Source organism: Camellia sinensis, chromosome 4, assembly GCF_055761805.1.
Source record: "Camellia sinensis isolate YWXY chromosome 4, ASM5576180v1, whole genome shotgun sequence".
Classification (NCBI taxonomy): domain Eukaryota; kingdom Viridiplantae; phylum Streptophyta; class Magnoliopsida; order Ericales; family Theaceae; genus Camellia; species Camellia sinensis.
Window position 1 is genome coordinate 206,021,589 of NC_138964.1, and position 23,731 is coordinate 206,045,319.

Here is a 23,731-nt window from a genome sequence, read left to right on the forward strand (position 1 = left end):
ATTCGGTAATTCCTCAGCCCAGAGTCCCTTAGCAGCTTCCAGTTTAGTCTTGATGATCTTCAGAAGAGAACGGTTGGTGACCTCAACTTGGCCATTGGCTTGGGGATGGCCTGGAGAGGAGAAGCATGGCTGGATTTGGAGCTCTGCGCAAAATTTCCTGAACTTGGCATTGTCAAATTGTTTACTGTTGTTGGAGACGATGGCTTCAGGAATGCCAAATCTGCAGACGATCGATTTCCAAATGAATCCGGTTGTGTTCCGCTCGGTAATTGTGGTAAGGGGTTCTGCTTCCACCCATTTAGTGAAGTAATCGATGGCGACAATGGCGAATTTGGTTTGGCCTCGGCCAGTGGGCAATGGACCGACCAGGTCGATTCCCCATTTGACGAATGGGTAGGGACTGCAGAGTGTGATCAATTCTGTAGGAGGAGCATGGGGGATGTTGGCAAAGTGTTGGCACTTATCACATTTGAGCACGAAGTCTGTCGCATCTTGATTGAGAGTGGGCCATAAATAACCAGTGCGAAGTATTTTGTGGGCTAAGGACCTACCACCCGAATGATTGCCACATACGCCCTCATGGATTTCTCTCATCACATAAGTCACCTGAGCAGGATTGAGGCATCTGAGGTATGGGCGTGAAAAGCCCCTCTTGTACAAAAGACCATCGACAAGAATGTAATTGGACGACCGGACCCTGACTTTGGCGGCCTGTTGTTTGTCATCTGGTGGTTCCCCCGTTGTAAAAAATAGAAAAATGTCGGATGCCCAGGGGATAGGTTCATGTTGGAGGAAGTGGACTGCTTGCTGGTCGGGGGATATGGCAGGGTGGGTCAAGTATTCGAGGCGAATACCGTGGTTGAGATCTGACTGGTCTGCAGAGGCTAATTGAGCCATCTCATCTGCCTTGGAGTTTTCCGCCCGAGAGATATGCTGGATGTGGAAAGTATTGAAGAGACGAGCGATGGGGAGTTCAAGATCCCTATAAGCCCGCATTGTGTCATCCCTGGCCTCGAATTCTCCCGTAATTTGTCCGACAATAAGCTGGGAGTCACTGAACACTCGGATATGGCTAACACCAATGTCTCTGGCTAGACGGAGAACTGTTATCAATACTTCATACTCAGCTTCATTATTGCTTGCATTGAACAGGAAGCGGAGAGCACATTTGAAATAACCACCGTTAGGGGCGATGAGGATGAGACCAGCCCCACTGCCTTCTTTGTAGGATGATTCGTCGACGTTGAGGGTCCAAGAGTGGGGGTCTTCTAGCTCGGTAGGGGTTGGTGGGGGTGGAGGAGTTGTGGTTGGGGTGAGGTTAGTGGATTCCAGGATGAAGTCGGCAACAACCTGTCCCTTAATTGCTGTCTGAGGCCGGTAGGAGATATCAAACTGACTGAGTTCGACCGACCATTGCATAAGCCTGCCGAAAAGCTCTGGTTGCTGTATTATCTTCTTCAACGGTTGGTCATTAAAGACCGCTATGGAATGGGCTTGGAAGTAAGGGCGGAGTCGTCTGGAGACGGTGACCAAGGCCAAGGACATTTTTTCTAAGAATGGGTAGTTCTGTTCCGCCCCCCGAAGAGCCCGACTGATGTAGTAGACCGGTCCCTGGACAGATCTGTCTTCCTTGACGAGTGTTGCACTGACTGCAGTATGTGACACGGCTAGATAGAGAAAAAGGGATTCACTCGTAATGGCTTGAGAAAGTAGGGGGGTTAGCCATGCATTGTTTCAACTGTTGAAAGGCCTCTTTAGATTCTGCCGTCCACTCAAAAGTTTGCCGAAGGACTTTGAAGAAGGGGAAGCACTTGTCCGTTGCTCGGGAAATGAAGCGGTTGAAGGCGGCCACTCGGCCGGTAAGCCTCTGAACCTTCTTGACTGTTCTGAGTGACTGCATTTCGATTAGGGCCTTGATCTTTTCGGGGTTAGCCTCGATGCCCCGCTGACTGACCATGAACCCCAAAAACCTCCCAAATCCTACGCCGAAGGCACATTTTTCCTGATTGAGCTTCATCTGGTACTTTCGTAGGGTTTCACGTAGGTCGACCAGATGATCGGTGGAGAGCTTGCTCTTGACCAGCATGTCATCGACATATACTTCCATGTTCCGGCCTATCTGATGATAGAAGACGACATTGATCAACCGTTGGTAAGTGGCCCCAGCATTCTTTAACCCAAATGGCATCACACGGTAATGGCAGGTGCCTCGGTCGGTGATGAAGGAAGTGTGCTCAGATTTGGTTGTATCCAGAGAAGGCATCCATGAAACTGAGCATTTGATGACTGGCTGTGGCGTCGACCAGCAAATCTATGCGAGGGAGAGGGTAGCTGTCCTTGGGGCAAGCTCGGTTAAGATCGGAGTAGTCGACACAGAGTCGCCATTTACCATTTACCATTGTTTTTACAAACCAGAACCACATTCGACAGCCATCTGGGGTAGTCCACATTAGTGATAAACTGTGCCTTAAGGAGTTTGTCTACTTTAGAAGCAATAAGATTATTGCGTTCTGGGTGAAAAATGCGTTGCTTCTGGCGGATAGGTCAGAAATGGGGCTCAACACTGAGACGGTGGCTGATGAAGGAGGGATCAATACTCGGCATATCGGAGTGAGTCCAGGCAAACACGTCGTTGTGCTCAATCAGGAGGGCGGTGAGGTCGGTCTTGGCCTGGGGGACAGTTGGCTTCCAATCTTGACAGTTTTTGCCAGGTTGGTGGGGTCGATGGAGACCTCGATAAGCTCTTCCACTAGTTCCTCCCTGACCAGTTCATCCTCGTCTCTGACGTCAAGTCCTTCAATGATCATGGTTTCCTTAAGCTTAACTTCTTTAAGTGAGGCAACATAGCATTCTCTGGCTACAGTCTACTCTCCCCTGACTGTGCCGATCCCCAGATCGGTGGGGAACTTGACGGCAAGATGGAAGGTGGAGGTGATGGCTTGGAAGACGTTTAAGGCGGTGCGGCCAAAGATGATGTTGTAAGCAGAGGGGCAGTCGACAATGAGGAAGGTGAGCAGCTTTGTGGTCTGCCTGGGGTACTCGACAATTGTGATAGGAAGATCGATGGAGCCGATGGGGGTCACCCAGTCGCCAGTGAAACCGACCAAAGGGGTTTGGAGGGGAGACAGACTTTTTTTCCTGATCTTGAGCTGGCGGAAGCAATTAAGGAAGATGATGTCTGAAGAACTGCCGTTGTCGACGAGAACCCGTCTGACCTTGTAATTAGAGAGGAGAGCGGAAATGACGAGAGGGTCGTTATGAAGATAACGGATGCCTGTGCAGTCGGTGTCCGTAAAGGCGATAGGCTCGATCCACTGCCTGGGGTGTTTGGAGGGTCGGTCCAATGTGGCAACTTCTTTGTCTGAGCCTTGCCTTATTTTCTTGAGTTCTGCCCGTTAAGCCGAGCGGGATGGTCCTCCGCACGCAAGCCCGCCGGAAATAACTCTGATTTCTCCAACAGGTGGGGCGGGATTACCTTGTGCCCGAGGTTGCTGTGGGGGGCAATCATGGCCTTGGTTAGGTTAGGCTGGCTGCCGGGGAAGGGTGCGTCGGCGGTTGTTTCTGATAGGCTCAGTCCTTTGCCTCTGCTGAGGACGGGTATCTGTGAACCGGCTAAGACGTCCCTGACGTATTAAGGTCTCGACCTGATCTTTGAGGTTAACACAGTCATCGGTATTATGGCCGTGGTCTTGGTAAAAATGGCAATATTTGGATTGGTCTTTCCGATTGAAGGGGGTTCGTGATGGTTGGGGCCATTTGAGGGGGTAATCTCGCTGGATCTGATTGAGGACTTGTTCCATGGGGGAATTAAGGGGTGTGTACCGCTCGAACCGACTGGGCGGTCGGGCTAGTGTCGACCAGTTGGCTCGGGGGGGGCGGTCAGTATAATGCGGTGTTTGGTTATTGTACTGAGTGGTTCTGGCTTCTGAATCTTTTCGCTTTTCTCGGGAGGTCGGGTTTTTTATTGTAGGGTCTTAGCGAGCGACTAGGGAATCTTCTGCGTTTATGTATTTTTGGGCTTTGGAGAGTAGGGCTGCCATGGAGGTCGAGGGACTTTTTGAGAGGGAGAAAAAGAAATCAGATGACCGTAGGCCGGCCATGAAAGCCGTAAGGATGACCTTGTCATCGTTTTCCACTACCTGCAAAGCTTTGGTGTTGAAGCGGGTAACGAAACTGCGCAGCGACTCCCCTTCGGTCTGACGGATATTGAGGAGTTGGGTTGCTGGGCGTCGCTAGCGTTGGGCCCCTATGAAATGGCTGAGGAAGGAGTAGCTGAGGTGCCGAAAAGTGGAGATGGAGTCTGCTGGGAGTTAACTAAACCAAAGTCGAGCCGACCCCTTGAGTGTTACAGGGAAAGCCCGACACATGATTTCGTCGGGGAATGCATGGAGGATCATGAGGGTTCTGTAGGTCTCCAAGTGATCGACTGGGTCTATTGTACCGTCGAAAGAGTCGATGGTGGGCATTTTGAACTTAGGAATGAGAGGTTTGTCTCTGATAGAGGCAACAAACGGGGAGTTGGCTGTGGTAGATGGTTTATGTTGTATGTTCTACATGACCCCTTGGAGTTGGAGCTTCATGGCTTGGAGTTCCGTGTCCTAGAGAGGGATATTATCACCACCGGAGGGCAACGGGGGCTGGACGCTGCTAGCCTCTCCTTCAGGGATTGGTGCCGGGATCGATGGTTGTGGGTCCCGGGGTGGCAGGTTTATACCTGGGGGAGGGGATTGCAAGCTTTCCCAGTTGGGGGGATTAGGCTGCGGGATAGTATGGCCTGGGGCTCGTTCTTGGTTGGGGGGAATATCCGGAGGTGGTGGAGGGGGCACAGGAAAGTTTCTTTGGAGTAGAGCATTAATCAGGGCTTGGTTTTGCTCGGCCATGCGGTTAATGCTGTTGGTAAGCTCGATGAAATATTGTGGTGGGTTGTTTGGATTGGGGGGGTCAGTCTGATGGTCGGCAGCATTATGGTGAGAAGCCATGGATCTAGCCGTGACCATACACTTTGATGGGTAGTAGGAAAGGGTTATTGGGACAGGGTCTCCGGCGACAATAAGCACAACTGGCGCGCGGAGCAAAGCTTTCCCACAGACGGCGCCAACTGATGATGCAATTCGCGATGGTAGAACGGGTCGGACTGATCCACACTCCTCAAGCCTACGTCCGAATGACCAAGTCCGCAGGGGAACCTGCACAAAAGTCCAATGGGGAACAGGGAGTCCCCCAGCGAACCCTCCGACGAGCAAGTTAAAGAGAGAGAGGTGGAATATAGAGATGGAATAGAGATAGAAAAGCTTAACCTTCTTCTTGTCTTCAACGTCTGCTTGTATCCTCTGGTAATCATTTCGTTATCCTTTCCGACCTGTCACCTTGGCCGAAAGCCTATGCTGTAGCTTACCTTGTTCAGGGTGAGGGCGTGCTGTCCCGACGGAGAGGGGTTATCGCAATAAATGCTGTAAAGGGCCTCATTAATGGCGATGTGCCGTGGCAATAACTTTGTAGATTTTTGTCTGCTGATGTGGCTTGCCCTTCTCTCGCCACGTGTCTTGATGTCATTGGTTCTTATTGTTATGTGGGACTTTAACAGTACTGGATTTTAGTATTTAAAATATGTATTGAACCCTAAACAGTAGATCATAATCTTTATGAATTTACCACGTCAACAATAATATTACAATGAACAAATTTGTATACTATATAAAATGTTTATTACAGCGGGTATCAGCATTGCATTGGTAATAAACGGTGAGACTCCCTAAATCAATGCAATTATTATGTTGTACAAATATAATCATTGTAAGGTCATTGACAACACAAAGGCAACTATATAACCCTTCATTATTTTAAGGTAAAGTCTGGGATTCAGTTTTATCCGGGATTTTTTAAGTTGGTGTTTGTATGATAGAGATTAAATATGTGTAATGTGTCACAAGATAATAATTTTAGATAATTTTTAAATAGTTAAATATGAATTTATAATATTACTGTTATTTTAACATATTAATAATGGAATATGGTTCCCTCCGGTTGAGGTAATTAAGGACCCATCTTGAGCACGCTGAAGTGATTTGAATAGTTAATATTGTAGTTGTTAAATAGATTATTTATGCCAAAAAATTAAATTGATGGTATAGTAGTAGTTGAATGTTTTGATTATATTTGTGTCAAAAAAAAAAAAAAAGTTAATATGATTTTGAGAACGAATCATCCATTTTCTTATAAGAGAGCTGCTATATATATTATTTTTTGGGTCCCGTTAGTTGACGGTAAAATTAATATCTCCTAAATTAGTCGGAGTGCGCATAAACTGACTTAAACATTCTTAATTATCAAAATATATATATATATATATATATATTATTTTTTGTTTACTGTTTTATATCACCTAATTACATGATAATATATTATTGTTTTCATTAATTGTTTAATAATTATCTCAAAATAAGAGAACTAGTAACAAATAGGTTGATATTTTTTATGTAAAAGGTGATGTATCAAACCATTAAGGTGATATTTTTTGATAAAATTTCTAGATACATTAGTATTAATGAAAATTTAAACTAGTAATCCATGAAATCACACGCACTAACAAACCATCACTTTGTATTTACTAAAACACACATTTTAAACAAAAGAAAAGCATCATGTTCACTCAACCTCAGTTGCAAGAGATCATGCATGTAATAAAAAACTTCAAAAACTAAACCAGTTTTTCCCTTCATTTTTTCAACAAACTCATCATCATCATGAAATAACATTCCTCACATGACAGAACAAGCATTAGGGTTATCATCACTGAAGAGATAAGTAAATCTCTCCTCTGGGGGGTTGATTCCGGCCGGCACGGCTTGAGCAACGTTTCGAACATAGCCAGAAGGTGCCTTCTTGTCATAGGCTTGAGAGACATAAGGATAATAAACTAAGTTGTATGGGATGTATGGCCAGAACTCAGCTCTCTTTCCTGTGCTCTTTACTTTCTTTAAGACCTTGTTCGGATCAACATAACCACTCACTGTCACCCTGCTTTGCTTTCGGATTACCTCCACAGTTTTCACACCTAAAACAATTGTGAGAGAGAGAGAGAGAGAGAGAGAGAGAGACAGAGAGAGGAACAGTGTCATGATAATATTAATATGAGAAAAACATTTGTTTATGAATCTGGTTTTAAGCTATGAATCCGGGTCCTTCGAAAAATATGTGGTATGGGTATTTACTGGTGTAGAGTATTTTTTTCCTACAGGTACACGAAATACGTATTTTTATTTTTTTTATCTTAATTTTGACATACCCAAACGTACTTAATATATACCCAAGCCGTACGGTACTTTAGTGGAAACAATATTTTCTTTTACTACATAGATAAAAAAATTTTCACTAGACTCTTTTTTTATTTTAAATTTATACTGTATGATTTTAAAATTTATAAGTTATCTAATATAATGATATTTAATTTTGATTTATACCTTTACTTTTATCATTAAATATTAATTGTAGATTGGATCTTAACAATTTAAATCATTTAATCAAATTTTTTATGACTCCAAATTAAAAATAAATATTTTTTTTACAAACGTACCAAGCTGTGATCATACCCTAGTTTTTTGGAATTTTATCGTATCGACGAATCAATATCGCTACTCGTATCCGTACCCCATGCTTCATAAGTTTTGAGGTTAATGACATTTAATTAAAAAATTTATACAAAATGATATGGTTGGATGTCAACTTTCAACTTAAAGGATAAAACTTATCAAGATGCGTTTATTTATAAAAGCGATATATTGACACATTATTTTCGTAAAAATTGTATATGAATTTGATATATAAATAGAGATTCATGCTTTTTTATATACATGATACTATTGAGTTTTTGTTCTTTTAATATAGATACATCCCAATATATTAGTCAGAATAAAAATTACACGCATGTTGGTCAATTCCTGTATTAATTTATAATCAATTCATAGTTTATATGACCGGTTTGATTGCTATAGTTTTGTTTTCTGTTTTTTATTTTTTTTATTTATTTATTTTTTGATAATTTTTTTTTTTTTTAAAAAAAGTGTCATTCAATTCTAATATTGTCCTCAAATTTATGGTTATCTATGATACAACTTACGGGACTGACTATTAAAATTGGTACTTCTAATTTTTATTTTTTAATTATTAACTTTGAACTTGTAAAAAAACTAAACAACCCCATCGTACGCAACTGATTATTAAGAAATACAAAAATTGATACTTTTAATTTTTATTTTTTGATTATGTATCTGTAAAAAAAATCAACAATAATGATAGAAAATTTTAATTTTAAAGTTTTAAAGAAAACTTCAGTAATATGACAAGAAAAAAAATAAATATATAAACACACACATCATAACACATATAAGCCTCACTCCTTACATACCTCCTTACATACCGCTAAACCTTTCTTTAAAATTTTAAAATTAAACCTTTTAGTCTTTATTTAAAAATCAAACAACCCCATCGTGGGCAACTGATATGGGATGTAACATGTTTCTGAAAGTTTACAAGAAAACATCATTAATGAGAGAGAGAGAGTGAGAGAACATATATGAACCTTTCATAGAGGTGACAGCATTTTTAACTCTTCTTTCGCAGCCATCACAGTCCATCTTCACTTTGATCTCAACTGTCTGAGAAAGAAAGCACAACAATCTATGAAAAAAACAAAGAGTGACAGAAAAGAAGTACATAAACCAGCTAGATAGAGAGGGAGAGAGAGTGTGGAGCAAGGATCCTCTAGAGTGATTTTTTTCTAAAGTTTCCTAGAGTGTTACATTGTGTGGTTGAGATTTACTAGTAAGTCACATCAATTTTTCTGATGTGACTTGTCAGTAAATCTCAACCACACACTATAACACTCTAGGAAACTTTAGAGAAATTTCACTCTAGAGGATCCTTAGTGGAGAGTGTGTGTTCTTTAAAGATTATACACAAATCAAAACTAGCTAGTTTCCAGGAGCTATAGCTAATGAGCACCTGCATTGGTTTGCGTTTGCTTCTTCTCCTTGTGCTGGTGACAGTGCAAAAGTTAGAGAGATAGTCAAGAGCCCCCATTGCAAAGCAAAGTAGAGAGAGAGAGAGAGAGAGAGAGAGGGTTTTACATTACATGATCAACATCGCAAGAGTTGACACTTATATAAGGAATTTGTGGGACTCAAAAGAGAGATGTGTGTACTAGCTGTTTTTAGCCCACAAACAGTGTTAAAGTGGGGCTTGAAATCATGACAGACCAACTATGCTTTTGGAAATCACTATCCTATAAGCTAATAAGAAAATGTTCTGTAAAAGTACTTTTATGTTTGCTTTCATTTTCTTTCAAAGGGTGTGTGGTTTTTGCTTTTTCCATTATTCATTTAAAAAAATGATCTTACTGACAAGTGTATTAAGATATAAATAAAAGACAAAAAAATTTAAAGAATACAAGACATTTTTTATTAAATTTAATACGTTTTTATTAAAATTAATATATTTTTTAATAATTTTATAAATTTTTAAGATATTTTATATACACTTTTTAATATTAAACAATGTACTAATATTTGCCTTAAAAAAATATACACTACAATAATGGCTCTCCAGTAGTTTTGATTCTATCAAGAAAGTTTGAAAATCAAGGCAGTGGTTCTGTGGGCTTTTATGCTGAGTCCAGATCCCCTCCTTGATCCTTTCCTTCATTCCCTCCTTGCAGGGGCCTTCGGGTCCACTTTGAGGCCCAGTTTTGATAATCTGAATCGTTCATATTTTTAGATTTATTCAGTATAGTATACCTGTAAAAAATCAAGTTGATCGGATATCAGAAAGTATGCGTTCAGAAAATTGGGACTACAAACTATTTTTTAATAAACAGTTTTCCGAACACATACTTTATGATATTCGATCAACTTGATTTTTTACAGGTATGATATAATGAATAAATCTAAAAATATGAACGGTTCGAATTATCAAAACTGGGCCTCAAAGTAGACCCGAAGGCCCATGCAAGGAGAGAATGAAGGAGGGGGTTCAAGGGGAGGATCCCAATTCTTTTATGCTAGCTACAATCATTCCCCATCCCAATCATGGTTTCAATGCTTTAGGACATGGTTTGAAGTCCTTCGAATTTTGAAAAATACTTGGGAGTACTAATTAGTGCTCCCACTAATTAGGTGGCAGTGAATCTCGCCATTAATGATGTGATGTTTTGATCTTGGAATTGTATTTTTTTTTTTTTTTTACTTTTTTAATGCATTAATGCTATTAGTGGTGATATTTTTAGTGGGATGAATCATTGTTGTCGAATTTTTTTACATTCTGTAAAAAGAGAATATAAAAGAAAATTGGGTTAATAGGTGAAAAATCTATTCCAATAGCCTATATGTTATTTAATTTAAAATTTAATCTTTTTTGTGATAAAAACACACGTTAAAAAGTTGTCAATGCAGGAAAAGTTGGCGGTGGCTGGCGGCAACGGCTAGCGGCGGTAGTTGGTAGCAGTGAACAGGGCAAATGGCAAAGCAGACTACTAAAATTGGTTGTCATGATATATAGATTTTCTCAAGAGTAAATACAGTTGCTTAATACTTTGCTCAAATCAAAATTTGATTCACTTCTGACAATAGTTTAGCAGCTAGCAGCCAAATCGTATTCACAGAAACAGAGCATCAAATTGAGTTTAAAACCAAAAACCAAGAAAACCACTCAAAACATTACAAAGTTAACATTGAAGAAATTAAGGAACATGACAGAGAAAACTGTGTTTCTTTCAGAAATTCTAGCCGGGTCAAAACCAATTTGAATAAACTTCTTATGTATTGCAATCGAACTAGGCTGAGCCTTTGCTTCATCAGATACACGACCCATTAATGCCACCGCAAAATGAAATGGATTTTCTCACTTGCATTGCCAACAAATGAAACACTTCGTTTAATACAACTTCTTTAGCTGCTGGCCTCTCAAACCATTCCAAAATGCAGCTGCATTCACTACTTTCTTACCCGGAAGCTGAACCTCCAGTACCTGATTGATCAGTGTTGACAAAGAGCCAATATCAGCAAACATAACAAATGAAATGCATATTCCTCTTACTCGTGATCATAATGAAGTGTATCCTCGTTGAACATGTTTAATGTCCCAAAAAAAAAAAAGAAACAAGTTTTGTTTTGTTCATTATTTAGCTGTTGAAAGAAACAAGTCTCCAATTCAAAACATGTTTTAATTTTTATTTTTATCTGGTTGAATAGGTGCCTCTTACAAAATGTGGTACTGAATGCAAGGTTCAAATTCAACTCATTTAGCCCCGGGTTGGCTTTTTAAGTATCTAAAAAAACTTGGACGTTTGGTAATTGCTAAAATTGTTGATTTGTTAGTTTTTGTTAGTGGGAAAGTGGACTTCTTTAGCCCTTTTAGTTATTTTTTAAGCCAAAAACAAACAGGTTTTTTCCTTGTGGCTTATTTAGCTGAAGCCAAACGGGAATTACAAAAAACTTCACAGAACAACTTAAAATGACTACCCACCTCAAGCGCTGTGTGCCTACTGCATGGGAATATCAATGCACCTTTACTGAAAGTCACATTATCAACTTCGAGACCCTGAACATTGTCACTGCTGCAAACTCTTGTAGTAATAATTTTAAGCTCCAGAATATTCTGCTGACCACTTCCGCTGTCGACGGCCACTACTCTAGCTCGGGTCCCCGGCCACCCTGAAAATGCCCGAACCTAAAAGGCTGTATGTCACATTCATGCAGTTGGACCAAGAGAAGTAGAGCGTGTACCTTGTTATGTAGGACTATAGCTTCTTGATCAAAGGACAGCCATGACTCCTCGGGACTAATCTGTGTAAAGCAGTCAATTTTAAAGTTTAATACATGGATATAGACAATCTCAACTCTCCAAATATTAAGTTTCCAGGACCTCATCACTAAAGAAACTCGTACTAACAAGCAAATGTTTATTAAACCTTTGGAGCCAAAGTAGCTTGAGAGTCATCCTGAGGTTGTGCTTTCACCCTTGCTGATCCGTCAAATATAGAGGGAAGCTCATGGATCAGAAGTTTAGATCCTACGTACATTAGGAACAAATCAATAATCACCAAAGCTAACAAACCATAGAATATATTTAGGGATGTAAATCTGGCCGGGCCAGGCCTCGTGGGCTCCTACCAAAATTCGAGCTGGGTCAGGCCGGCCCACGGGCCAAAAAATAAGCCCAAGCCCAAACCTAGGCCCAGGAGTATTCGGGCCGGGGGGCCTAGGCCTGACCTAGCCTCGGACTTGGGCGGGCCTGACCTTTTTTTTTTGTCTTTCTAATTTTTTTTCTACTAAAATTTTATTATTTTTCACTAAAAAAGACAGTGAGCCTCTGGCCGAGCCTTGAGCGGGCGGGGCCCACAGGCCGGGCCTGGCCGGGCTGGGCTTTAAAATGATGGCCCAAGCCCGGGCCCAAGGGCTCAGACTGGGCTCAAGCCTGGGCCTAAACGGGACGAGCCCATCCCGGGCCACGAGCGGGCTTTGGGCCGCCTACGGTTTGCAGGCCATTTTTACACTCCTAAATATATTCTATGAGCTAATAAGGTTATGAATTCCGTATTAAGAGCTGATCAATCATCAACAAAGATAAATTAGCCATAGGATAATTCAAATGAGTCAACTGGCCTATCACTTCTGTATGACGGATCAAACTACCTGAATAGCACATAATAAGGCATGCCTCATGACAAGGACTGCAAACGAACTGAATTGTTCATGAATAGCTCGAGCTCGGCTCGTTTAAAGCTCGTGTGAGCTCGACTCGTTTATTAAATGAACGAATTCGAGCTTAATTTTTAAGCTCGTTTATTAATCGAGCCGAGCTCAAGTAGCCCTAAGCTCGGCTCGACAAGGCTCGTGAACATAAAGACAAATAAATTAATATTTATTTTTAATAATATATTAAATAATTTTTCAATAATCTATTCTATTTTTTATTTATGTTTGGTTTTTGTGTAAATTTACATATTTGATTGATGAAATTTATTATTAATATAAGCATTATTTTATATTTTATACATAATTTTGTATTTTTTTTTATCTTAATAAGTAAATTAATTTTAATTTAATTTTTTTTCAAGCTCGAGCTCGAGCTCGAACTCGGCTCGTTTATATAATTGAGCTCAATTTTTTAAGCTCGAGTTCGAGCTCGACTAATTCTTAATAAACAAGGTTGAACATTCAAAAACTCGGCTCGGCTCGGCTCGTTTGCAGCCCTACTCATGACAGGCATTAGACAAAGATAGATTAAAAATTGAGAAATGCCTTTCTAGCCCAACGGCTCTCTGCAGATGAGCATATTTAAATTATGGCCTCTACGGACTAGGAGAAACTAATTTTGGGCATTAACAAAGGATGATGATGATTGGAATAGAAGGTCTAATTAAAATTTGAGTTCATTAATAATAGGGCCCCCAATACTGATAACAAGCAAAAATGACAACTTGTTGCCAAATGGCATCTACTAGGAACAACAAAATTTTAATATGTATAATTGTGTATACATAAATCCTATGAAGCATAGACACTTCCAAGGAGTATGGTCAATCTCAGAGCTGCATACGAATGATACACTACTCGATTCAAGTTGAAAGACCATATGTCTAAACATTTTCCAAAAGTAATTTAAAAGTCATACATGTTAAACTAGACAAGAATGAAATGGACATTTTCGAAGAAAAAAGAAAAAGAAACGTAGTTGTGGAGAACATAAATAAATGTAATACCTACAAAATAGTTAACAACGTATACAATATTCTTGAGCTTCATCTTCTGAGTTGCATGATTCTCAATATAGAAGTTTGAAACCAAGCCAATTACATAACTTTTCCCTATTAAAAGATTATATAAATATAGTAATATGCTGTCATGTACCCTACATGTGTACGTCCAATTTTTTTCAGAATTTTCCATCTCATCATATGTTCTGCTCAAATAAATTCCATCACTACCTAATAAAGTTAATTAACTAGGGGCCAGGGCATTGCTAAAAATTCATAAAAAAAGAGCTACCCCTATGGAAGCAATATAATGTGACTAAATACTTGAGATGTATAGCGCTAAAGCCGCACAAAAAAAGAGCTATAAATTGCATGAATATTTTCTCTAAAGATATAAAATTTGTAGAGAACAGTGAACAAAGCCACACCTTGAGAAAATAGAAAAGCAAGTAAATCTGGTGCCTGCATCCAGATCACTCAAACGCATCAGTCAGAAGAATTCTTAGAAAGTAGCAAATGCTAGATGTAAGTGGATCAATAGATGTATGGGCTACACATACTTTGTTCCCATATGCATGTTTGACTAATCAGATCTTTATCATCCATTCACAGGGCCAGCAGGAAAATGGACCTAATCTTATTATTCACCCTCAAAACTTCGGATAAAAAGTAATGATTCTAGAGAATCTCATGCATACCTTAATCTGATTATCAACTTCCATTCTTTCACAAGCAATGATAGGTCCAGCATCCAATGCCCGAACGGTGAATGCTAACGATACTCCCGTTTCTTTTACGCCATCCTAGCACAGAATTTATCAATGTGATGGTTGAGATCACAGATGAGATGATGTAGAAGTAGAAGTGAGCATGCAAAACAATAAAAATTGAAATTCTAGCAGGATAAGAAACCTGCAAAGCTCTTTGAACAGGAGCAGCACCACGGTACAGAGGCAGCAGGCTTGGGTGTATGTTGACTGTCCCTGGAAGATTACATTGGAACATTAAGTGGTGTAATATCAGATTCTCAACTCAGGTTTTAGGATTTTGGTTTAACATAAATTTTTAATCAATTCAAACCAAGTCAAATTTTAACTGATATCAAAATTTTCTAATTATTTCTTTAGTTTTATTAAAACATTGTAAAGCATTTCCTAATATAGCAATTCTTAAAGCTTCTCTACACATAAGTATAACCAAGATTGCTGGTCACCCTAATTCTAATGATTGAACAACACACTTTCCCTCATTATTTGTAGTTTTCAAATCCATCCAACATTGTGATGCATTTCCCTCATTATTTGTAGGTATTTTCTCTCTATATATATATATTTTATTGATATGTTTCAAGGATATCAGCACATAAACATGGTGAGCATTTTTCAAAAGGTGTGCATGTGATGCTTACCACCTAGTGGACCTGTGGCCAAGACTCTGGGAAAATACCTAACAACTCAACTTTAGAGGCTCACAAGAGACAACTTAACATGTGGCGTTTGTATGCAGTGCAAACATATTGGCCAAAAACCTACATATCTTTGAGTAATGAAATAATCACATTGAAAATTTGGTTATAAGTAATTCTTTATAAAATTTAAATCCTGGCAAATTTAAAATTCTTTGGTTTGCTTTATAAAACAAGTGAGCAGAACACAATTTCAAGATTAAACTGTTAATAAGAAAATGGGCATTTATTCACAAACCTACTAGGACATGATTCACTTGGTGAGCCTGAAAGCATAGAATCTTAAATGTGATTGTGTTAAGAAGATGCATTATTTAAATAAATAAATAAAAAGAGATTATCTTTTGCTAACCCAATGGAGGAATCTTGAGAAATTTGTTAGGTAAAATATTCCCGTATGCTGCTGTAATGCAAAGCTCTGGCTGCAGAGCTTTTAAATTGGACAAGAATGTTTCCTGAACAAAATAAAATAAAAAATGAATTCTCTTCATGCAAACAGTCAATGTCTCTGTAAAAATTTCATATGATAATCGCATTGATACAATGAAAGGACTGAATACCCTACGGAACAACATCATATATGCATGGTAGTAGGTAAACTCCCCCAGAAAAGATTTCACTTGAAATGAGAAACAAAAATAAAACCTTCTGGGCAAAGAAGAAGATATCAACAACAAACAGGCACATATGTCACATAATATGAAACCCACTTGACAGGTTGACCTCTAATCGAATAGCAATGTGCAAAATCACCAAGAATCATACACATAGGGTTCAAAAATTAACCAAATAATAAATTATTTTAAGAAATGGATATACATATGAACACCTCTTAATTGGGGTACAAATTCAACAATTTAGTCCCCTATGCATCTCCAAATTTTCCCCAAAAAAGCATTGATACATAAATGATTGCAAAGGAATCAAACTACAAAATTCCATTGCTGGTAAATAGTTTGTGCTGCAGCACACAAGATTTGAAGACCATCGAAAATTTCCATAAAAAGAGAGACCTTTATATGGACTAACAGAAATTGAAATCACACATTATAGTATGAGAAGAAGTAACTCACAGAACTCCTACAACATGCAAGAATCTGCACCGCATAACCAGTATCCTGCTATAGATAAGAATTCTTTACGTGTGTAACTCAAATTGCATAAATTAGAGGTTCATGCCTGCCTTAATAGCTCAATCACAGCATTAAGCTACAATCCTAATATATAGTAAAAATTTTAGTCTTAATGGTGGAACATGTGTTGAAGTATGGAGAGTTCTGTTCTTTATGAAGTTTGCATAGAATCCAGTGCATTTATCAAAGCATTTCACCATGTCAAGGCAATGATTTCACAGAGTTGCTAAAGTGATATCATAACTGTAAGATTCTTGAAAGTTTTTCTGTATACTCAATTGTGTTTCAATACAATGTGTACATCTGATATATATATATAGCAATTCTAAACCTAATCCTAAATAGGAAACAATAGACCTAATCCAAACTAGGAAACAATATTCACAAAATAAACCTAAACTAATATTATTCTCACACCCCCGCTCAAACTTAAGGTGTTTGGGCAGAAAACACTGAGAGTTTACCAAGAAGAAACTGAAACCGAGCAGTGGTGTGAGTCTTGGTAAAGAAGTCAGCAAGCTGTAGAGCTGAAGAGACGAAAGGAAATGAGATAGAACCAAACTGCAGATGCTGATAAACAAAGTGACAATCAATCTCAATGTGCTTGGTCCGCTCATGGAAGACAGTGTTATGTGCAATCTGAATAGCACTGCGGTTGTCACAATAGAAGGAGGTTGGAGACGACTGAGGGACACCCAACTCAGTCAAGAGACAACGAAGCTAAACAATCTCGGCAGTGGCATGAGTCATAGCATGGTATTCAGCCTCGGCAGTGGAACGTGCAACAACAGTCTGTTTCTTTGCCTTCCAAGAGATCAAGGAATCACCAAGAAACATGCAGAAGCCAGAAGTGGACTTGCGATCAGTGACATCACTAGCTCAATCAGAATCAGCATAAGCCACTAAGTCCAAAGAGGAAGTAGAAGACAACAATAAGACTTGAAATATAGTACCTCGGAGATAGCGACGAATCCGAACCAAAGCAGCCCAATGGGTAGAGCGAGAAGCAGAGACAAACTGGCTAACCACATGAACAGCATAAGCAAGATCAAGACGAGTAACTGTCAGATAGACTAAGCACCCCACGAGCTCGCGATATAAAGTAGGATCATCTAGAAGAACACAATCAGTAGTGTTGAGCTTTACATTAAACTCAATGGGAGTATCAGAAATCTTAGTGTCAGTAAGACCCGCACGATGAATAACCTCGTTGGCATACTTAACCTGAGATAAAAAGTAGCCCTTGGGAGAAGAAGCTACCTTAATATCAAGAAAATACCGTAATGGACCCAGATCCTTCATTTTAAAGGTGCGGAAAATATGTTGCTTGACCTCAGATATAGCAGAAGAGTCCGAACCAGTGATGATCGTATCATTCACATACTGTAATAATGCAACAAAGCCAGTAGAGGTGTGAAGAAGAAATAAAGCAGAGTCCTAAGCACAAGGATGAAACCCAAGCTCATAACAACAGTCTGAAAGCGATCATACCAAGCACGAGGAGACTACTTCAGACCATATAGAGCACGCCAAAGGCGACAAACCTGTCCAGAGGAATGGTGAAGGCCACGGGGAGGATGCATGTAAACCTCCTCAGTAAGATGATTATTAAGAAAAGCATTCTTAACATCCATCTGATAAAGAGGCCAAGAACGAATAGCAGCGACAGAAATCAAAGTACAAACAATAGTCATCTTGGCAACAGGAGCAAAAATCTCCTCATAATCAATACCATATTCCTATGAGAAACCTTTGGTAACCAAACAAGCTTTGTAGCACTTAAGAGAACCATCAGAATGAGTCTTGACTTTGTATACCTATTTGCAACCAACCAGATTCTTACCAGCAGGCAAAGGAACCAACTCCCAAGTACTAGTTTTCTGTATAGCAGACAATTCATCCTCTGTAGGGTGAACCCAATGAGGATCCTGACAGGGCTCCTTATAAGACTGAGGTTCTGAAAAAAAGTGAATAGCAGACAAAAAAGTACGATAGGAAACAGAAAAACATGTATTAGACCAACCCAACCTGTTTTGAAGATGACGCGCTCGAGTAAGATATCAGTGTGTAGTAGGATCAGAGTCGTCAGAAACAGGAGGATCAGCAGCAGGGGTAGAGACAACCGGTGGAGGAGGAACATTGCGACGAGAATAAACTAACAACGGAGGAGGAGGAGAAATCAAAGGAGAAGCAGCCAGAGGTAAAGCAGGAGGAGAAGATGGAACAAGCTCAGGGGGAGCTGTGATATGAACTCATCAGACAGGACCTCAGAAGGAAACGGATCAATATGAGCCAAATCCTCTTTGGAAACTAGAGCGGTGAAAGGAGGAAGCTAAAAGTAAGGTAGACGTTCAAGAAAAGTAACATGGCAAGAGAGAAAAAGACGACGGAAAATAAGGTCATAGCAGCGATAACTTTTCTGAGTGAGGCTATAACCCAAAAAGACACGTAAGACAGACTGGACACTAAGTTTGGTCCTATCTTTACGGGGTAATAGGAGAAAACAAGCAGACACAAACACACAAAGGAGAGGGTAATTGAGAAGTTGAGAAAACAAAGCCTCGTAAGGAGACCGATCAGAAAGAAGGGGTTTGGGCATATGGTTGAGAAGAAAAATAGCAGTAAGAACTGCCTCACCCCAAAACGAAGTCGGAACGGAGGCAAAGAAAAGGAGAGACCCAACTGTCTCAAGAAGATGACCGTGTTTACGCTTAACTTGACCATTTTGGACAGGTGTATCAGTACAAGAAGTTTGGTGAATGGTACCCAATTTGGCCAAATAGTCACAGAATTCAGTTTTAAAGTATTCCCCGCCCAAGTTAAACCGCAACAATTTAATAGTAGACCCAAACTGTGTAGTGACCATAGACTAGAAAGTACGGTATATTTGGTAGAAGTCAGACTTATGAGTCATAAGATAAACCCAAGTGTAACGAGTGTAGTCATCAACAAATGACACATAATAGGCAGAACTCCCTTTGGTGAGAACAAGAGAAGGGCCCCAAACATCAATATAAACTAAAGAAAACGGTGTATCAGATATAGAAGTACTTGTACGAAAAGGTAAGACTGTCATTTTGGCAAGTTTACACCCCTGACATTCAGTAAGTTCACTAGGAGAAACTTTACTCAATATACTTGACTGAGCTAAAGACCATAAGCGGTTAGCAGACAAGTGCCCTAATCTAGAATGCCACAAGTAAAAAGGACTGGACATAGAATCTAACTGAAAAGAGAAAAAAGCAGTAGAAGAGGTCCTCATAGGCAGATGCAAGCTCTCCACCACATAGAGGTCTCCAACTTTATGGCCAGTCCCAATCTGTTGCTTGGACATCCGATCCTACACAGAATAAATTGAAGAAGAAAATAAAACATCAAAACCGGAGGCATCAAGCTGACTGATAGATAATAAATTGACAGATAACTGAGAAACATAAAGGACAGATGGAATAGAGACAACAGACATAGCAGACGGTAAGATAGGCCTAACAAATATAACAAACATACCAGACCCATTAGCGGCATTAACAGTAATATGAGAGGAAGGAGGAGTACAATTTTGAAGTAAGAAGAAATGGGGAGTCATATGATAAGAGACACCAGAGTCAAAAATCCAGACAGACGAAGAGATACCTGAAGAAGTCCCAAGCAAGCCTGAATGAAGAAAGGAAACAATGGAGACAAATGGGAATGGTTGTAGGGTAGACAATGTATGCTGAAACTGACTAATCTGAGCACTCAATAAAGCCAAGTCAAGATCAGGAGCTGGAACAGATACAGTAAAATTAATGGGAGCTTGAAAATTACTCCGAGAAGAAGGGCAAAACTAGTTCCGAGATTGCTGAGAAAACGAGCCAGTCAGACAGACATCCCTTTTTGGAACAGTGATACTTCCAATGACCCCTCTGATGACAGAAGGCACACTCATCTGATGCCAATGGCTCTTTTTTGGGCTTTCCAGAAGGCTAAACCTGATGGGTATCTAGCATCGTAATGAGCCAAAACAAAATAGATAATTGATGGAGCAAAGTGTAATAAACAACGATTGGATAGGCCAAATTGTAATAAGCCAAACAGATGTGACCAAACCAACCAACCACGAAGCAGAAGAGAACTCTAGATGAGAGAGAGAGAGAGAGAGCAGACTTTGCGAAGGAGAGAGCAAGAAACAAGAGCTCTCACTATCATGATCGTGATCAGGCCCAGAAGCAGACGATGCGATTTCGGCGATAACACGTGATTTTGAACCAGAGCCTTACGAAGATGAGTCGAATCTAGAAGAACCAGCGATGTCGCGAACCAAAGAGAGAACCAGCGATGTCGCGAACCAAAGAGAGAACCAGCGACGTCACGAACCAAAGAGAGAGGTGGGAGTCAGCAAAGGCAAAGAGAGAGAGATGCAAACCAAAGATCACACTCGACTTTGACTTTCAGATTCAAAGTCAAAGTCCGAGAGCAGAAGCTGATGGAGAACCAAATGGGTCGTCGAATCAACTTCGAACCAGTCGACGACTTCAAGCCAAATGAAGAACCAGACAGAGAGACCAGATTTTGCAAAACCCTAGCCACCACGAGATCAACGATCGTGTTGCTCTGATACCATGTAAGATTCCTGAAAGCTTTTCTGTATATTCAATTGTGTTTCAATACAATATGTACATCTAAAATATATAGCAATTCTAAACCTAATCCTAAATAGGAAACAATAGGCCTAATCCAAAATAGGAAATAATATTCACAGAATAAACCTAAACCATACCTAAACTAATATTATTCTCACAGTAACATGTGATGATACTATGATAATGGCATCATTTTGCAATAAACCGGCACAAAACTCTCATATTATTTATTTATTTTTTTATGAGTAAACAAAACTCTCCTATAATGCCATACGCTCCATATGTATTAATTGCAATTGCAAGTTTTAGAAAATCAACAACCTTACAAGTATATTCACTCATTTTAAATTCAAAGAAAATAGCTAGTGAAATTATATAGGAAGAAAAAAACAAAAAGAACAACCAGAAAAGGAGAACCAGTCAAGCCCAATAAGCATTCGGTTATATGAAATGATGGGTTCATTAGCACATAACAATCCTTCCTAGCTAGTAAATTAATAGAAAATAAAGTCCGAAAGCAGGAATTTTCATGTGCACAGACCAATGAAGACATATCACCCAGAAACCATTATTACCTCACCAGCTCTTTCAGGTGTGAAAATCAAATCAGAAGGAAAGCTTCTATCAAGAGCATGCTGTGCAACTGGTGAAGGCATCACCTTTCTTCCTCGGTCTCTTCCAGAAGGAGGTTGAGTAACAATTGCAGCAACCTAAATATATCAATTACCAAGCCCAGTCATATGTTCTCATTATGCCCAAGAACAACTTCCAAATTATCTCAAATTAAATACTAACAATTTTGCATTATTTATTTTGCTAGCACAGTTGGCTCGATTTTTACATTATTTATAATTGTGTCAATTTGATCTAATTGATTACAATTGTTAGTGTTTTTTGATGAAAAATGCACACATGAGCTGCGTGTGTAATGTTTTTATAAGCAAAATTGTAAACTCATTCAATTGAATGAGTTATCTCAATTACCAACAAACTTTAGCGACCATTTTCCTTCAAAAATCTTAATCAGCGTTAAAATTAATGGTCAAAATTGAGCTAATTGAAATTAAATGACCAAAATGACACAAGGTGCAACATATGCAGGGACCTAGAAGCTGATACTGTACATTTATAGTTAAAAGCTACAACTTTTATAGGTGAAATCAAAACTGCAAGCAATACAAATCCTTTAATCTTTCAAATCCCAACTAAAACAAAATATTAAAAATCATAATAAATATATAAAAAAATAAAAATAAAGCAAAGAAGGCCAATTCAGTACTTAGCATTGATTAAAATGAAGGGAGTTGATAAAAATCAATAATTGAGTACCTCAAATAAAGAGCCTGGGGCAGAAGATGCATTGAAAAGAGCATCAAGAACAGAAGCAGAGACCTGAATAGTGAACCATATTGCATCAATTACAAGTATGTGTGTGTATATATATATATATATAGAGAGAGAGAGAGAGGAGAACTTGAGGAGAACCGAGGAAGACGAGTTGCTTCTTTTGAGTAGAAGAGTTGGCAGAGGAAGACAAACAATGGGTTGCGGTGAAACAGCAAAAGCGTCGAAGCATTAGTGAAGACGATAACAAGTACATTCCTTTTTTTCTTGTTCGACTCAAAGCCTCTGCTGGCTACCGAATCTATTTCATCTCCTGCTACAATTTACACAGCTTTTTCTACTCAGGAAGAGGAACAACTGGTGTGTGAGGGTTCGGAGTGCTTAACCCAAGGAGCTTGGTTTGCTTGGTTTGGTTTGGTTAGGTTAGTGTGTAATTTCTACATTTTAAAAAATAAAAAATTTAATTATTTATTTATTTATTTTGAAAGTAAAATTTAATTGGGTAAATTACATTGACACTCCTGAAGTTTATGTTTATTACAATTTTCCTCTTACCTTTTGGAAATTACATCCCCTCCCTAAGGTTTAAAGTTTCATTGCAGATTGCTCCCTCCAGCCATTTAATTTTTTTAAATACCAATTTTGCCCTCACTAGATAAATTATATTGACACCCCTCACATTTTAGAAATTACAATCCACTCCCCAATGTTTAAAGTAGTATTATCAATTGCCCCATCGGTTAGTATTAGTTGAAAAAAAAAATTAATTGAAAAAAAATTTGTTAGTCAAATTTTTAAATTTCTGTTTAAAAAGCTTACATAAACTCATTTTTAAAATTTACGTTTTTTTCTCAAATTTACAAACTGAGACAGCCATTTATAAATCAAAAAAATTATTAAACAAGTTTTTATGACAGTTTTTTCAATTTTTGTAAATATAAATTGAAAACTGAAAACGAAATGATTACCAAACAGGTCTCAAATGGTAAAAATGTCGTAAAATTAACGAATAATTAGATAAATTACCAACGTAAGAAATGACTTATCAAAATATTCTTAGGTTATGTATGGTTTGATTTTTTAAAAAAATTAAAAATTAATTTGGTTAAGAAATAAAAAATAAAAAACAATTATCATTTTTATATAATTTTTATCGTTCGAGTGTAATAAACATAAACCTCAGGGGGTATCAGTGTAATTTTTATCTTATGTTGGTTTTTAAACAAAAATTTAAAATTTGACTAACAAAATTTTTTTTCAATTAATTTTTTTTTTAATGAATTTTTTTTTCAACTAATACTAACCAATGGAACAATTGATAATGCTACTTTAAAACTTAAAGAGGGGATTGTAACTTTTAAAATATAAGGGGTATCAATGTAATTTACTCAGTGAGAGCAAAATTAGTATTTAAAAA

The 23,731-nt window shown here is 38.7% G+C and overlaps 2 protein-coding genes and 1 long non-coding RNA gene across 3 annotated transcripts; all 3 read right to left on the bottom strand.

Annotated features, from left to right (window-relative positions):
- Positions 1-6,583: 6,583 nt before the first annotated feature.
- LOC114267475 (heavy metal-associated isoprenylated plant protein 21) lies at positions 6,584-9,138 on the bottom strand. Its single transcript, XM_028208513.2, has 3 exons — positions 9,001-9,138; positions 8,579-8,654; positions 6,584-7,054 (listed from the first exon to the last, which is right to left on the bottom strand). The coding sequence occupies exons 1-3, from the start codon at positions 9,076-9,078 to the stop codon at positions 6,759-6,761; spliced, it is 450 nt and encodes a 149-aa protein (XP_028064314.1). The 5' UTR covers positions 9,079-9,138; the 3' UTR covers positions 6,584-6,758.
- A 1,446-nt stretch (positions 9,139-10,584) lies between these two features.
- PDE194 (formyltransferase) lies at positions 10,585-22,730 on the bottom strand. The gene is made up of 11 exons (XM_028208439.2): positions 22,445-22,730; positions 22,300-22,362; positions 21,546-21,680; positions 15,568-15,670; positions 14,663-14,733; positions 14,449-14,553; positions 14,179-14,212; positions 11,963-12,063; positions 11,778-11,837; positions 11,518-11,721; positions 10,585-11,019 (listed from the first exon to the last, which is right to left on the bottom strand). Exons 1-11 carry the CDS (start codon positions 22,568-22,570, stop codon positions 10,927-10,929), a joined length of 1,095 nt encoding a protein of 364 aa, XP_028064240.2. The 5' UTR covers positions 22,571-22,730; the 3' UTR covers positions 10,585-10,926.
- LOC145789845 (uncharacterized) lies at positions 16,572-17,940 on the bottom strand. The gene is made up of 2 exons (XR_014328264.1): positions 17,302-17,940; positions 16,572-17,152 (listed from the first exon to the last, which is right to left on the bottom strand). It is a non-coding gene; the product is annotated as an uncharacterized LOC145789845 (long non-coding RNA).
- Positions 22,731-23,731: the final 1,001 nt, after the last annotated feature.

Bases quoted from the DNA above. Each gene is read 5' to 3' on its own strand.
- LOC114267475 (XM_028208513.2), bottom strand. From the start codon at position 9,078: ATGGGGGCTCTTGACTATCTCTCTAACTTTTGCACTGTCACCAGCACA. The intron at 8,655-9,000 runs GTGCTCATTAGC...TTTCTTTCTCAG, and splicing joins GCAAACGCAAACCAATGCAG to ACAGTTGAGATCAAAGTGAA. The intron at 7,055-8,578 runs GTTCATATATGT...CAATTGTTTTAG, and splicing joins TGCTGTCACCTCTATGAAAG to GTGTGAAAACTGTGGAGGTA.
- PDE194 (XM_028208439.2), bottom strand. From the start codon at position 22,570: ATGTACTTGTTATCGTCTTCACTAATGCTTCGACGCTTTTGCTGTTTC. The intron at 14,734-15,567 runs GTTAGCAAAAGA...GTAATCTTCCAG, and splicing joins TCTCAAGATTCCTCCATTGG to GGACAGTCAACATACACCCA. The intron at 11,020-11,517 runs GTGGGTAGTCAT...CTGATCAATCAG, and splicing joins GTAGGCACACAGCGCTTGAG to GTACTGGAGGTTCAGCTTCC.